This window comes from Jatropha curcas, chromosome 6, assembly GCF_041381405.1.
Source record: "Jatropha curcas cultivar XTBG-Jc1 chromosome 6, XTBG_Jcur_1.0, whole genome shotgun sequence".
NCBI lineage: Eukaryota > Viridiplantae > Streptophyta > Magnoliopsida > Malpighiales > Euphorbiaceae > Jatropha > Jatropha curcas.
Window position 1 is genome coordinate 30,402,626 of NC_143156.1, and position 15,698 is coordinate 30,418,323.

The 15,698-nt window shown below is 34.6% G+C and overlaps 3 protein-coding genes and 1 long non-coding RNA gene across 9 annotated transcripts; 3 read left to right on the forward strand and 1 right to left on the reverse strand.

The window, feature by feature from the left end:
- Window positions 1–498: 498 nt before the first annotated feature.
- LOC105649172 (Nucleic acid-binding, OB-fold-like protein) lies at window positions 499–7,938 on the forward strand. 6 transcript variants are annotated; one of them, XM_020685308.3, is made up of 14 exons: window positions 501–697; window positions 1,206–1,301; window positions 1,424–1,594; window positions 1,922–1,987; window positions 2,717–2,782; window positions 2,980–3,102; window positions 4,195–4,346; window positions 4,515–4,605; window positions 4,746–4,814; window positions 5,627–5,718; window positions 6,227–6,290; window positions 6,871–6,960; window positions 7,445–7,511; window positions 7,658–7,938. In XM_020685308.3, the coding sequence occupies exons 1-13, from the start codon at window positions 614–616 to the stop codon at window positions 7,466–7,468; spliced, it is 1,188 nt and encodes a 395-aa protein (XP_020540967.1). In that variant the 5' UTR covers window positions 501–613; the 3' UTR covers window positions 7,469–7,511; window positions 7,658–7,938. The 6 variants fall into 6 exon arrangements, with proteins under 6 accessions (XP_020540965.1, XP_020540967.1, XP_020540964.1 ...); XM_020685306.3 differs by having other exon boundaries at window positions 499–697; window positions 2,986–3,102; window positions 7,376–7,938; XM_020685305.3 differs by having other exon boundaries at window positions 7,376–7,938.
- A 720-nt stretch (window positions 7,939–8,658) lies between these two features.
- Window positions 8,659–10,089, forward strand: RR16 (response regulator 16). Its single transcript, XM_012235745.4, has 5 exons — window positions 8,659–9,138; window positions 9,234–9,313; window positions 9,399–9,476; window positions 9,558–9,628; window positions 9,722–10,089. The coding sequence occupies exons 1-5, from the start codon at window positions 8,988–8,990 to the stop codon at window positions 9,816–9,818; spliced, it is 477 nt and encodes a 158-aa protein (XP_012091135.1). The 5' UTR covers window positions 8,659–8,987; the 3' UTR covers window positions 9,819–10,089.
- An 80-nt stretch (window positions 10,090–10,169) lies between these two features.
- On the reverse strand, window positions 10,170–10,803 carry LOC110011026 (uncharacterized). Its single transcript, XR_002286091.2, has 2 exons — window positions 10,580–10,803; window positions 10,170–10,478 (listed from the first exon to the last, which is right to left on the reverse strand). It is a non-coding gene; the product is annotated as an uncharacterized LOC110011026 (long non-coding RNA).
- A 976-nt stretch (window positions 10,804–11,779) lies between these two features.
- On the forward strand, window positions 11,780–15,449 carry GLY1 (NAD-dependent glycerol-3-phosphate dehydrogenase family protein). The gene is made up of 9 exons (XM_012235743.4): window positions 11,780–12,265; window positions 12,370–12,506; window positions 12,633–12,738; window positions 12,864–13,065; window positions 13,164–13,251; window positions 13,760–13,907; window positions 14,606–14,755; window positions 14,842–14,991; window positions 15,118–15,449. Exons 1-9 carry the CDS (start codon window positions 11,981–11,983, stop codon window positions 15,130–15,132), a joined length of 1,281 nt encoding a protein of 426 aa, XP_012091133.1. The 5' UTR covers window positions 11,780–11,980; the 3' UTR covers window positions 15,133–15,449.
- The last annotated feature ends 249 nt before the right edge of the window (window positions 15,450–15,698 follow it).

Genomic DNA, 15,698 nt, shown 5'->3' on the forward strand with positions numbered 1-15,698 from the left:
TAAATAAAAAACTTAATTTTCGAACCTTTTTCGATAAAAAGATGAAATATTTAATGTAAGTTGTTACAGCAGAGTTTGCTCTGTCTACTCTAATGGCTGCAATTAGCCCAACCAAGTAGACCGGGTACAAAGATGAAGTAATCAAACTCTAGCCTGCAACCTCGCTCTCTCCGTCTTGCCGTTTGTTGGGCATGCATATGTATATTCGAGAAAAATAAATTTACCTAGACCGGATCATATGACTCTAATGAAATTAAAAATTTTTATTGAAATGATGGTATTTCTGACTGTTCTAAATGTAAAGTGTGCTTTAGGGCAACCATATTGTTGTATGTATGTGACTGGATCATGCTTAATAAACTAATTTATGGGTTTAAAATTGGGCCTATTACCGGCCCATCCAGCTACTGTATAAGGAAGAGATTGGATTCAATGAGCTGTGCACTTCTGTTTCAAGTTTGAACAATACTGAGTATGGGTTGGCTGGTGAAGCCCATGAGTGAAACCCACAAAAACCCTATCGAAGCTCTGTGCCTGTAAGCTGTAACCTGCGAGTGTTGGAGCTCTGAAGACGAGAGAAGTGAAACAAATTGCAAGACCAACGCACGAAGTAATGGCAGTTGTTGATGAAAGCATCAGTCTCAAAAGAAAGCAAACGGTAGCATCAGCTCTCAGCAAGCACCTTGATTTAAATTATGTAAGCCTCAAATACTATTCAACTTTGAATTGCTTTTACATTCTTATGGTGTGTGCTTGTTTTAGCTGCGTTCTTCAATTTTGATTTTTGAGTGGATAGGTAATGATTGCTTAATGACTTCATGATTACTTAGTGTTTGATCACATCATTTTTACATCTATTGTATTTTCATCTTTAAACAATTATTTGTGCACTTCTCCTTTTCTTAATAATGGAATGGGTAAGGGGGAAAAGAAGAATGGTGTTCAAAATTTGATGGAAATATTGTTTTTCACCTTCTGAATAATCTGCTCTTGCTGCATTGCATCGATTTCTATGTTCTTTTAACTAATGTTGCATTCATTACTTATGAAAGAGAGACCATTGGACTGGCATGTACAGATGAATTTTAAATGGTTTATCTTGGCCTGAGTTGTGAAATTTGGGAATTTTATTTTCACCTGATTGCTAATTGTAAGTTTATTGTCTTTTAAGATTTTGTGGCTAAATTAGAAATTGATTTCTGTAGGGAGCTTCGGTCAGTGGGGAGGACAATATTAAGAGCTTGTACACGAACATTTTGAAGTCATCTGGAAAATGGTTGCCACAGAAAGAAAATGATGAGGTACGGTTTAAATTATTTGTGTGTGATTGTTACTATGTTGCTTTGATGCCACTGCTTATGCTTGAGTATCATTCTGCGGCTCAGTTTTGATTCCCAACCTGAAAATGATCTTTTGGTTGCAGGTGATGAAATGGATAGAATTTGCAGAAAGTTTTCCTATTGACTCACAAGCATGCTTTGATGCTCTCAATAGATTAAATCAAGAGTTAGCTCCTAAATCTGTAATCTTGGGCAATGGATTGACACCCTCTGAGGTTGATGTTATAGTGTTTTCTGTAGTACATCCTTCTGTGGTATGCTTTCAACTTCTTCTGGTCTGAATTGTCCTGTCACTTTACTGCATACAAATCTTCCCATGATGTTTGGGCTTTGCTCAAAGTTATTTTGCTTGTGAATTTTTATTAATTTATTTTTTTCATTTTCCTTCTTTTTAAGATATGTAATATTTTGGGGTGGGGTGGTATTTTCTTTGTGGTGTGAACAACTCATTTTGAAATTCAGAATTTACAGTCAAAAAAAAAAAAAAAGGCTGTTCCCCTTCATCAATGCAAAATTTCTTAATGGTATTATACGAATATGCTTGAAATTCTAATGTTTCTTTAATGGTTAAATTATTCCAGATTCGGCTTTCCCATTCTGAGAGAGAAAAGTTGACATATGTTATGAGATGGATGGATTATATCCAGGTTAGGAATGGCACTTACTAATTACTAGTTTATGTTATTGGATTATTCTTGGAGTTTGTTACTTCCTGTGGAAGGATGCCTCTTAGTCACTATGTTTTATCATGAGCTGCTGAAGTACAAACTCTTTGCTAAAACATAACTTCTATAGCTACAAGATTTGTTTCTGAGTTTGACTTGTTTATTTCTCTTCTTTGGCTGCTAGGCCCATCAGCAACAGCATTATTCTGATCTGGTTGAATCTAATATGTTTGGCAGCTTTATTTATCATGATTACTCAAGTAACATTTGGTTGTGGTCGTCTTATTCTCAAATGAAAAATTGCTTGTTCTCAGTTGAAGTTTGAGTTTAGCCACTATGTTCCTACCACGTAAGATAGCTTTATATATGATAATGGTTATAATCCAGTTGGATTTTCATCCAATTGAAAATTTTTGGTACCCTTTATCTCTTCTTAGAAAGCAGATTTCAGAACTTGCACCATTATATCTATGATTCAAGTAAAGAATGCACAGTCACTGTTTATCTGTGGAACTGTTTTGTCGTTTACCTTTTTTTTTTTTTTTTTTTTTTTTTCCTTTTTATCAGAACCTGAATGTGCATATTTCTAGTTAATAGCCTGAGACAACTGCCCTAGAAACGTGGCCGTCTTTGATTTTGTTTTTGTAAGAAATCTTAATTACTTGTTTTCTTTTTGAGGAAGAGTTTAGTTTGTTTGTTTCATTTTGACAGAATAAAGAAGAGTTGGTGGATCTATTTGAAAAGATACTATTAGAGAAGCCTCTGTTTGAGCCTTTGGTGAGTGAGCTTGATATAATTATTTTGTGTTTATATTACTGATTCTGCAATTTGGTGCAAGAAGGGTTGAGGGTTGGCGAGTAATTGAGATGCATGTTTGGTATGTTGGGTTGGGACATCTCTGTGCTTCCCCCTTTTTTTTTATTAAATTATTACATTCTTTTGATTGAGTTCTTATTTATTTTATATTTATTTAGTTGCAGGGTGCAAGAGATGCAGCTAAGGCTGAAATAGATTCAAATGCTAAAAAGATTTCACAAAACACAAAGAACACAGAAAAATCGGAAGCAGACAAGAATGTAAAGAAAAGTGATGCTGGGGTAATTCCTTTTCTAGCTTTATTCTTTGTTCCTTTCTAGGTGAAGTCAATGTTATATGAGTTGTCTAAGTCTGCCATTTCATATGAAGAGTGTCATAAGGTTTTAGCACAATAGGCTGAGAATAATTATACAATAAGAAGATAGCCATATAGATGGAGGACTCAACGTCCCTCTACCCTACGTCCACCCTAGGTGGCTGCAACCAAAAGCAAAGGTCAAACCATTCAATCTGAGAGAATCCCACTCGACTGAAAGGGGAGGTTAGATTATTTTATATTTGAATAAGGGAAAATATGCCTCCTGATTAGTAAACCAAGATAATCATTAAATTCAGACCTTATCAGAATGCCATAACTGTCCAAGGTCTATGCAAATGGACTATTTCAAGTGTTTACAGTTACAGCGGTGGAAATACTAATGTTAGTACTTGCATTTGATCATGTTGCTGGAAGAAGCTTCCTTTTTTCCCTTTCCGCGGCATATTCAAAAAATTACTGAGTATTGCTATTTGTCTTTTCCTGAATCATTTGTATTAATCTTGATGACAAGATAAGCTAATGTCTATATCTGTTTAATTTGATTTTGTCCACTAGAATTGTGGTTAGCAGTACCATGGGATTTTGATGTGATATCACAATGGTAAAGCTACTTAATACAGACACATGGAATTTTAATTAAAGGATTGGAATTCAATGGAACTATCAGAATGTCCACTATATTCTTTGTTCCTCCTATACTTTTAACAGATTTGACATAGTCCTAGTTAATGTTTTATATTTTCATGAAAAAATAAGGAACCCGTCCATGCATATTCAAATCTATGGAATTTTAACCTCAAGTTACTTCATTCCATTGGGATAGCAACTTACCATCATGCACTTTATGCCATTGGCAGGAATCTGACAGTTGTATATATATATATATATATGTTAATTGTAATTTTTTGTGTTACTTAAAGAAATTTGAGTTTTTGTGTGCCTTCATATGCCTTAGGATATTTTATTATTCTACTTACTCTTGTGTAATGATCTTAGTAAACTTTTTTTGCAATAATAGTTTTATGGTTTTCTTTGTTACTTTATTACCTTGAAGGCAAAAGTTACAGAAAGTAAGGACGCTAAGCAAGAAAAAAAGAAACCACCTCAAACAGAACCAGCTGAGAAAGATAAAGAAGTAAGCGTTAGTTTGCTGAATATACAGGTTGGCCTTATTCGCAAAGCATGGAAGCATCCATCTGCTGATAGGTAAGCTGACAACTTGTCTTTCCTTTCCTTCAAGATTATATTCATTTAGAAAAGCTGTTTCATTGCTTGTCCTATTTGAGGTAGCTTTAAGTTTTGAAGCCTCTAAACTTTTGCAGTGTTACATTATGAATAGAAAATTTTCATGAATTTTTCAATGTTGTAATTCAGTTTATTGGTCGAGGAGATTGACGTTGGGGAGTCAAAATTGAGGCAGGTGGTCAGTGGTCTGGCAAAGTATTGCAGTCCAGATGAGTTGACGGTATGATTTCTTATGTAGTTGCTTGACATAATCAGTGATATGCATATTTACTTTCTTTTTCTGGGAACTTTTTGTTTAAGAGTTCTGTTCTAAAATCCATTTTGCTAATAGCTCTTGTTTGTGTTTTCTTTTCTATAAAGAATCGCCGGGTTGTGCTGATAACAAATGTGAAATCTGGAAAGCTGCGGGACGTAATGTCGGAAGGACTGGCAAGTTTTCTTGACATTTTCATTCCTTTATGAATAAAGCAATGATGCTGTTTATGTTTCAGTAAAAGTTAATGGTACAATTGAATTTGTGCTTTTGTTTCAAGATCTATTTTTTCTGTTCTGGATACACTTTATGGATTATATGATTGGTGTCTTGTTGGTAGTATTATTCTACTGCTTGTAATAATATCTTGGGGAAAATTGTTGCTGCACCTCTTCAATGGAATTATTATGGAAATGGTCATACAGAATACAGTTGATGCTGTTCTCCTGTTCTAAAAGCATAGATATGGATAAAACTTATTGTAATTCGGAGGCTAGGATGAGATTTTTAAGTCATTGGTTTGAGCATGACAATGTGCTTTAGTGCTTGTGAATTCCCACTTGTGAAAAATTCGCAGTTTCCATGTTTTCTTGTCACCAAAAGATCCCATTTACGATAGGTTGCAAATTGCAATCAGTTAATTCTTTGTTATACTGTATCACCTTGTTGACATGATAGTCCTAACCATTGTCAGATAGGGAGGCTAGGTTTGCCATGGTCCCCTAGCTTCCAAAATTATTTTCAAGTACCTTAAATTATGACTTCAATTTTTATTGGTTTCAATTTTAGCCCTCTCAAAGTTTTCAGTTCTCGTGTTCCAAACTTTTGATCCTAAGAAGTATACTTTTAAATTCTAATTATAATATAGAGATAGGTGAATATTTATGATTTTGCAATTTAATTATTTATTTAACTTATTTAGTGCAACGCAATTAAATTATATGTAACGGGAAATAACAATTCATGTGTATGCTTTGTAATTTTTCAGGTACTTTGTGCTTCTAATGAAGATCACTCTGTTGTAGAGCCTTTGCTCCCTCCAGAAGGTGCTAAAATTGGAGAACGCATCTCATTTTCAGGGTAAGCATGCAGAAGTTACTTAAAGCTAAAACAATAATTTAATACCTGAATTGTTTCTGGAGGGGAATGTGTAAACTGTAAAGCATACTTTGAAATATGCTGGTAGCTAGTTTAGTATTTGCTACATGCTACTTGATAGTGGAAGCATATTTTGTCTTCCTTGTGATATACTAGTACCATAGTTATGGAAAATAGTTGCCATTTCTGGATGCATTTTTGGTTAACAAAAAAAAGAAAAATCAGTTTATTGTCTCTTGCAATATTGCTGGTCAGTATATTTTCCAACTCCTTGGAGTTTGCTCTTTTTTTGGGTAACTAGCAAGTTATGCCATTATAAGAGTAGAAAACAATAACAGTGCCATATATAAATGGTTAATATGCATGCATTTACCTGGCCGATTATGATGTTTATCTGTATTCATTTGCTTCCTTTTGCATTGCTGAAAAATTCCTTGATTTTGCTGCTGAAACTAATTGTTCTCATGTTTTTGAATGCGATATTTCATAGAATTGATGGTAAGCCAGAAGATGTGCTAAATCCAAAAAAGAAGCAATTGGACAAAATAACGCCGGTATGTGCTTGGGACTTCCAATATTTTTGTTATGAGCTCCTTGGTCATTTATGTGGCATTGGCAATGAATTTAACCTGGACCTCGAATTGAGCCATTCAATCACCTTATTAGGATCATTTTCCAGTGAACTCAGATAAACTGTGGGAAAATGAATTGGTCGGTAGTTGGACAAATGTGGTTTTTTGTTTTGTTTTGTGGCCCACTGCAGTTAATTATCCATTGATTAGATGATATGACAATGCCTTGATGCCAACTGTTAAAATTTAATAACTGTACCTGCCATATTTCGTTCCTAGTAGATATGGCACATGCTGAAGGCATCACAGCAAATCTTGTGTTTTTGTTTGATTTCCTCTCACAAGCTTATGAAACAGTAGCACTTCAACATTTTTTTTGTCTTGAGAGCTTGTTATCTTAGAAGAGGTGATCGGACAGTTCTGATAGGTGGGACAGAACTGGGTTCTCATACTGTACCATTAATGTTGTGGTCATCACTTGTGCAATTATTGCTTTTTCTTCTAGTTTGTTGTATGAACGCTCTGAATACCAGTTTCTGATTCATGTGTTTCATGGGTGCAGAATCTTTTCACTGATGACAAGGGTGTGGCCACATATAAGGGAATACCATTTATGACATCTGGCGGGCCGTGCACATCATCTATTCCAAAGGCAAGCATCAAATAATAATGATCACTTGGATCTCGCATACAATGTACCTTTAGTTCCTGGTTCTTATCTTAGTTTTAGCCCTAATCTCTATTTGTTGTCTGGTATGAAAAGATATTTGAATGATATGGTAACATCAAATGTACAGAGATTCTCATATTCATACGGAATCTAATGTTACAGAGAATTCAAGGTGTTTTTGTTTTATCAGCTTAGTATATCATACCTAACAGAAAATTTGTTGTCTCATGCAATTGATGTATTAGTGTAAGCCCATTCTCCCTCGCTTCCATTTTTCCTTTTTGCATTAATAATAGGCATCCTTCTTTCAATCATTGCAGCTTGCAAAAATTGTTATCTTGTCCATGCTTGATTTTTGGGAACATGTATATTTTAAGATGGTCTATCGTTCTTGCAGCTTTCTCAGAATCCTCTTTGCCCAGATTTTTCATGACAGGACAAAGCCACGTGCAATTCTGTTTTGCAGATTGGCTGGCCATTTATGCTGTGAATGGGCATATAGTTGTTCTTGTTCATGCATGCAAAGGCCATAAGTGGGTATTGCTTCTCTTATTTATGGGTGTTATGGGTCTTAACTATTAAGTGCATTGAGGGCAGTACTTTTCCTTGGATTTCTTAATAAGAATGGATGAATATAGTCGTGGACGGTGTTGCCCATCTTGTGCAAAATTCTATGCAGGTTAAATAATTCTCTTTGCATGCTTATCCATGAGAGAATTGCAGTCCGGTAAAAATTTCTAGGATTTTGACCAGACAGGAAATAGACATCGAATTGAGTCGAATGCAGAAGGGTCAGCGATATCATCTTACAGCAAGATTATATCAGATCATAGTTTACCTGTGAAATTGTAGAAAATACAAGATACGAATAGGAATTTTATGGAATATGATTATGAATCAGAAGGGATGTGATTGCTTTAGCTAATATTATATTTTATTTATATGATTTGATGCTCAAAATTTGTGTATCATAGTAAGAGTATCAAAATGGATTTTATTTTCATAATAATTCATCTAATTAACAAATGTTTGCAGATTCTACAATCCGTAGTACTTTGTATGATCAAACTAAGCAGATTATATTCTTCAAAAAAGACAAAATTCCTTATTTAAAAATGGATAAATTTTATTAAGCATATCTGTCCAGTTGTGCATATAAGATTTTATAGTGAAAAATTAGATCGTGCCTTGCGAATGTGAATGAAATCTTCAATGAAACTTCATTAGTCATTGATGGACTGCTTGGAGTACTTTCTGCCAAAAATTATGGGTTCGAAATATCAAATCTTCAGTACTATAATGCTGTGGAGAAGTAGAAAAATGGTACATCCATGCATGATTTAAAAAAATTATAAAAAAAATAAGAGAAACTTATAAAAAGTTTATTTTCAAAAGAAAAGAAAAAATTAAGTGCTTATATCGACAGAGTGGTCCAAAAATTCAAGAAATGCAGTGCTTATATCGACAGAGTGAGGATCTTGCAGAAGCCAGAAGGATACAGATACTGAATATTAATTGTGATTCTGTACATATTTACACATAGAGAAACAAAGCTTGGAATTACGTGATATGATTGAACCAAATCAAAGAGAAACCCAAGAAGGATCACGAAATATCTGTGATATATTATCTCCCTCCCTCTCTTCTCTCTCTCAATATATATATCACTGTTAACACATGATAATATATACTCTCTTCTGTCCTCTCCATTTCTTTTTGTCTAAAATTTCTTTATAATTTTTAATTTGCTCACCTACCCATTTCATTTCTTCTGGTTTCTCACTATAAAAACTCACCAATATTAGTTCATACATCTCCTGTGAGTTTGTTGGATTTAAATTTTTTTCTTTTATTACAAGAATTTTATTACAGTAATATATATATATTGTAGCCTGCAACCACCTTTCTTGCACTGCTTATATTGTAGCCTGCAACCACCTTTCTTGCACTGCTTCTTCTGTTACGTATAGGCTTCAGCTCATTCTTCTTGTTTATTAATTAGTGTATACATGGATGGTGGGGGTAGTCGTGAGTTTTGTTCATCAATGGATAAGATATTGGGAGACTATGGAGATCATCAACCACATGTTTTAGCTGTTGATGATAATCTTATTGACCGAAAACTCGTTGAAAAATTGCTCAAGAACTCTTCTTGCAGAGGTAATCGATCTCTTTCTCTGGTGCCCTTTTAATTATTTGAGGCATTAGTCTGAAATTATAGTTACTAAATGAAATGTATGAGTTTGCTTCTGCAGTTACCACAGCAGAAAATGGGCTAAGGGCATTGGAGTATTTAGGCTTAGGAGATGATGAGAGGAAGACCTTAGAGAAAAATGTAAGCAACTTTTACATGATTCTTACAAATCCAAACTAAAATTAACATTAATTCCTAGGTTAACATATTATTATTTTGTTTTCAGGTCTCAAAGGTTAATTTGATAATCACAGATTATTGTATGCCAGGAATGACAGGCTATGAACTGCTCAAGAAAATTAAGGTCTATATTAAAACAGCAAGTAGTTTTTGTTTTAAGTTAGTTTATTCATGTTTACTTATTTAAATTTATATTGCAAAACAGGAATCATCAATCTTGAAGGAGGTTCCAGTTGTGATTATGTCATCTGAGAACATCCCAACTCGAATTAAAAAGTAATTATATGTTTAATCTTAATTCTTCTGCTCTGTGTATATAATCTTTTCTTGTTTTAAAGGCTTCATTAATGATATGAAATAATTAAGCAGGTGTTTAGAGGAAGGAGCTCAGATGTTCATGCTAAAGCCTCTCAAACTATCAGATGTGAAGAAACTGAAGTTTGATTTAATGAATTGCAGAAGCTGATCAAACCACAGATATGTGTTTCTTTTAGAAAAAAAGCACCTATGAAGACTAAAAATTAGGGAGGGTGATTAGAGGAGGCTATGAGCTGTGTTGAAGCTACATTGGTTATTACTTATTAGAATAGAAGAAGATCTCAACTTGCTTTAGCTTCAAAGCAAACTGATTTTTGATTCTTGATTTTGTTCAAAGCTTACTGACTTCTGCATTAACTAAATTTTTTCATTCCAAATCAAGAAAAAAAAAATATTGAATAAATAGTTAAGCTTGCATATATTAACCTTCTTAATTTAATACATTACAATATGTATATTTGCATTATAAATTACCCAAAAAAAAAGGAAAAAAAGAAAATTAAGTTGAAATTCGACAGATTCATTTTTTTTTTTCTTTGGAATCAATGGAAATGCCTGTGGTGGTGATGGTGGTGTCTATGTTCATCTAAACCAGAGCACTGTAAAACTGGATAACAACTCACAAACAAACATCTACTGAACCTTTTAGCTATTGAAGAAACCAAAAGAAAAGGGCAGCAACAACAAGCCATGCATGGACTTTTATTTTCTTTATTTCTTCTTCTCCTCCCCCTCTTATTATTCATAATTTGCCGCTGGCCATGACCAAGATCATGATGGTTTCTCATCCAAATTATGCAGTAATCACCTAAAACCAAGAAGAAACCAACTTTTTCATCTTCAAGACTGAAATCAATTAAAAAGATTAATGAAAACAAGGAAATAATATATGGAACAAGTAAATTTTACCTTATCTTGGAAGGCTGAAAATCAGAGAAGAGAAGAACAGAAAAGCATACACATGTAAAGATCCCAAGTTGAGGAAAAAGAGAATATTTGTAATAAATATGTCGGGGTGGAGAGTATTCGTATGGAGGGGAATGAGAGGCTTTTCTCAGAGGAGAAGCAAGCTTGTTTTGTTACATTTTACAACTTACAAGGATGTAGGTAGTCAATAGTTTGGTCCGTCTGCATACGCGTGCACTGCGTGTCGTTTGCGTGTGCATTTGGTGCTCTTTTATCCAATAAAAATTATATTACTGCTTTGTTTTTTTATTTCTAGTAAGTTCAGTGCTGTTCTTCGTCCCTTAACAGTTAACATCAATGGTTATTATTAGGGGCGTGCAAACCCACCGAACGAACCAAAAATCGAATCAATCTATTTTGGTTCGGTTTGGTCAGCTATCTAAGGGAGGATCGCTTTATCGGTTTATTTCGTTTGAACTGAATTTTATAGAAATTTTTGGTTGAGCGATATGGAAAAAACTGATCAAAACTGATCGAACCGACTGGTTCGGTTTGAAAAGATTTAGCTCAGATGCGAATTTCATTCAGTTCGATCTGCTGTCCAAAAACTTTGGTTTTATATTTTTTGGACTTGATTCGGTTTGATTTAAATCGAACGGACCTTTTATTCACCCCTAATTATTATTACTTATTAGACTAGTTAGCATACTTTTCTCGTCAACATTTTTACAGACAAACTTATTTATATCTAGTATATGAATCCACTTATAAGTTAAATTAATTATAAATAATATTTTGATTCAAACTATTTTTTTTTATTAGTTTAATATATGAGATCACTTATACACCGGATATAGATAAGAAATTTTTAATATTTTTAGGTAATAATTATAATATTGTTTGTAGTTTTCTATAAACTAAAAAAAAAAAGAAAATACATATTATCTTTATCTTTACACATTTTACAAAATTTATGGGTTTCAAAATCACAATTATGATTTATAATTTCGGGACGAAATTAATTTCACAGTGGAAAGCCATGAGTACCCTTGAAATTAATAAATATTTAAAAAAATATTTTACAAATGGGCTACAAGGCCCATTTAAATTTTCCATCTTGTCCACTCAGTTGGCCCATAGATAAAACCCCCATATGGTATGGCCATATTATCTGATTGGTATGGCTTTGGCATGATATGTGAATTGGTGTATTGTACTCTGCCGCATGTATTAGCACAAACAAAGAACCAAACGGTTGGAGGAAGCCGAAGCACGCGCGCTTCTACGGTCGCCCCCAACGGATATAATGACCAATACTTCTCATAGTCGAAAGAGATAGAACACGGCGTATTTTGTTGTTTTTTTCTTTTTCAGTACAAATTCCTCTACTTTAGCTCATTAGCAATGGCGGCGTTTTTGGAATCACCACCTTTGTTTAACTGTAACCACCTGCTCTTTTCCTCGTCCACTAGAAAGACATTTGTGACCATCACTCCTTGTTCTGCCTCTTCAAGTGTTCCTACTCCACCTTCTCCAAAAAACTCGGCAGGGGAAAGCACTGATCCCAATTCACAAAAACCGTTTCGGGATCGCCGGAAAATTGTTCGACTTGCCTGGGAGAAGCTGGTCCGATGGTCTCGCTCTTGGCGCTCCAGAAGCAGAACCGATGTCCTCCAAAGCACCAACAAGGTACCTTCTTTCTCTAATTTTGAAGTTCAATATCTGAATTGTTTGAATGTTCGCGGCCATTTTCGGAGCAAACCCAGAATTAGCAAACCCAAAATTGTTTGTAGGTAGTGGTGCTCGGAGGTGGATCCTTTGGTACCGCAATGGCTGCCCATGTTGCTAATAGAAAGGCTGATTTGGAAGTTCACATGCTTCTGCGTGATCCTTTAGTGTGTCAATCGATCAATGATAACCACTTCAATTGGTACTTTTTAGTCTCATATATATGCAGTTACTCCCACATTTATTTTTTTGGTCGTCTCACACCTCACTGAGAGTTACTGCTTGTGAGATGCAAGCTTGTGATATTTGTCTAACTTCTTTTTATCAGCAAATACTTCCCAGAACACAAGCTACCTGACAATGTGATTGCCTCGACTGATCCTAAAACTGCTTTGCTTGGTGCAGACTACTGCCTTCATGCTGTCCCTGTCCAGGTCTTTTCATTCCCTCTGCTGTGTGTTTATCGCATTTATCAATTTCTATTTGAGCTGACATCAAAAGATCATTAGAAAATTGCAGCTATCCCATTCTGGATCTTGACTATTTAAAATTTCTGCAGTCTAGCTCATCATTTCTGAAGGGAATTGCAGAATTTGTTGATCCGGGCTTGCCTTTTATATCCCTTAGCAAAGGCTTGGAGCTCAACACATTGAGGATGATGTCTCAGATTATTCCCAGAGCACTCGAGAATTCTCGCCAGCCTTTTGTTGCACTTTCTGGACCTTCTTTTGCGCTGGAATTGATGAATAAGTTACCAACAGGTGACTTCTTCACACTCAATAAACTTTGCCGTCAACTTAAATTATTTAGTTGTAGTATTAACTAACTTTTCCTCTTTTTATTGTCTTTGCCTCTATAGCAATGGTGGTGGCATCAAAGGACAAAAAATTGGCAAATGCTGCTCAACAGCTATTAGCTTCTTCTCATTTAAGGATCAGCACTTCAAGGTATAGAATATTCATGAATTTTACAAAATAATCTGATGGTGTCTTCCATATGTAGAAATTGATTTTTTTTCTGTGACTCTCTCTCTCTCTCTCTCATGGGTGCATATGCATGCATAGAGTCAACATTTGGGGACACGCTTTGCAATTATTGGTCGAATTATTTATGTACTTTTGAATGATATATGATGTATGATGAGGCTTGATTGAACAATATGCTGAAGGAAATAAGCAGGAAATAAAACTTTGGATTACATGTGATAATCATAATCCTAATTTGATGAAAATAACACGTTTAGATTTCTGGTAATGCTTTCAAAGTTGATCTCTTTAAAAAAAAAAAAATCTCGATATTCTATATTGACTTCTATGTATCTCCTCTGATACGGTAGTTATCTTCTAAAACCCTGCTTTTAGTCTTAGCCAAATTATGTAATGGCTTATTGTATGCAAAGTTTAGAAAATATGTACAAGTGATTATGCTCAGTTTGTAACCTCTGATAAACTCCAGTGATGTCACAGGGGTGGAAATTGCAGGCGCACTGAAAAATGTGCTTGCTATAGCAGCTGGAATTGTGGAAGGAATGAATCTTGGTAATAATTCTATGGCAGCTCTTGTTGCACAAGGTTGTTCTGAGATTCGATGGCTAGCTACAAAGGTGTTCTATCTGTTCTTTGCACCTTCATTAGCCATTTCTTGCCCAAATAGTGAATTGATTTTTGTTTTTGTTTTTGTTTTCCTTTTTGACTGGAAGATGTGTGGTTTGCTCACTATTTAGGAGATCTTGGGCAAGATTAATATTTTTAATAGCTTCCTCTTTGATGGTAACACCTAGATGGAACAAGCAAAAACTATCTTTTAATGATGGTTATCAATCACTGTTGGTTGAAGAAGAAAAGTGGGAAAGAGTAGCTGTAGAAGAACTTTTGCGAAGTTCTAGGCCGTGTTTAGGTGTCTATCTAAAAAATCGGAGAATATAGGCTCAGGCGTGTCAGATGCTTAATGTAGAGGATAACTATGGTTAATTGTGTGCTCACTTGTTACTATAGGATTAAAATGATGTGCTCATTCTTGTCTATCATGTCCACCTTGATGGTCTTTCATGTTTTCTTTCTATGAAAAGAACATTAGTTGACAAATAATTTCTTAATGTACTTGAAATTGCATGAGCTGGCCTATAAGTGGACTTTTACATCCCTGATTCATGCCTTTTCTTTTTCCTAATAATTATCTTCTTATGAGTATTAGCTATATTAAATTCATTAAGTTTCTAGTTGGTCATTTTGCTCTATGTTGTTGTCCTAAATGATTGTATGGTTGTCTCCTTATAATCTTCCTTCACTTTGATTCCCTAAGATGGGTGCCAAACCTGCAACAATTATGGGACTGTCAGGAACAGGAGACATTATGCTTACATGTTTTGTGAATCTTTCAAGAAATAGAACAGTTGGACTGCGTCTTGGTTCGGGGGAGAAGCTTGATGATATTTTATGTTCCATGAATCAGGTGCTTGTAAATATGTGTATCCATTATCCATTGATAGCTAAAAGTTTGCTAATTCATATAGATATGCAATGCCTATATTTCTATAGGTAGCAGAAGGTGTATCAACGGCAGGAGCTGTGATTGCATTAGCTCAGAAATATAATGTTAAGATGCCAGTTTTGACAGCAGTTGCGCGGATCATAGATAATGAACTAACCCCAAAAAAGGCTGTTCTTGAATTGATGCGTCTCCCTCAGGTCATTCAAAGTCAACATTAAGTTCAATAAAATAGTTTTGACTTTTTTCCCATTTGTTTTTTCCTTTTTGTTGTTTGGTTTGCGGATGCTTCAATTGGTTTTAAAGATATCGCTTTCTGTTTATAGGTTGAAGAAGTTTGAGAATGTGGGGGAATTATGGGCGCCTCATTTAATTACAAGAGTGTTGTCTCGCAGAAGTCACCTTACTCATATTTTTTTCTATTTTACTTGTTTGCTTGTTATTGAATACTCTGACCTAAGTTTGGTCTAGAGATTGATTTTTTAAGCTAGGAATGGTAGTTATTTCATTGTCTTTGTACTTTTTTCCTGTAAATTTTATTTATTTCTGCTCGGCATGTTTTAAGATCTCAAGTGTAATTGTTCTTCAACCATGGGCATGGAAAAAAGGAACAAAAGAATGTTGTCTATAATCAGATTTAATCTGATTAATTTTTCAATTGTGCATAGGTCTATTTTCCAGTGTTTAATACTCTCTGCCGACCTGCCTAGGGCTCGAGTATTTTGGCATCCTTGAGAAAATTGGAATTCATAAATGAAATTCTTCATGAGTTCCATTACATGTATCATTTTCAGTAAGTTTTTGAGATTTTCAAGTTCTTCATGAGTTTCCAAAAGTACACCCACTGATCTAAGAAGCCTTGTGCTCAGGCTTGCTTTTTAGTCAGTATGTTATGTACGTAAAATAT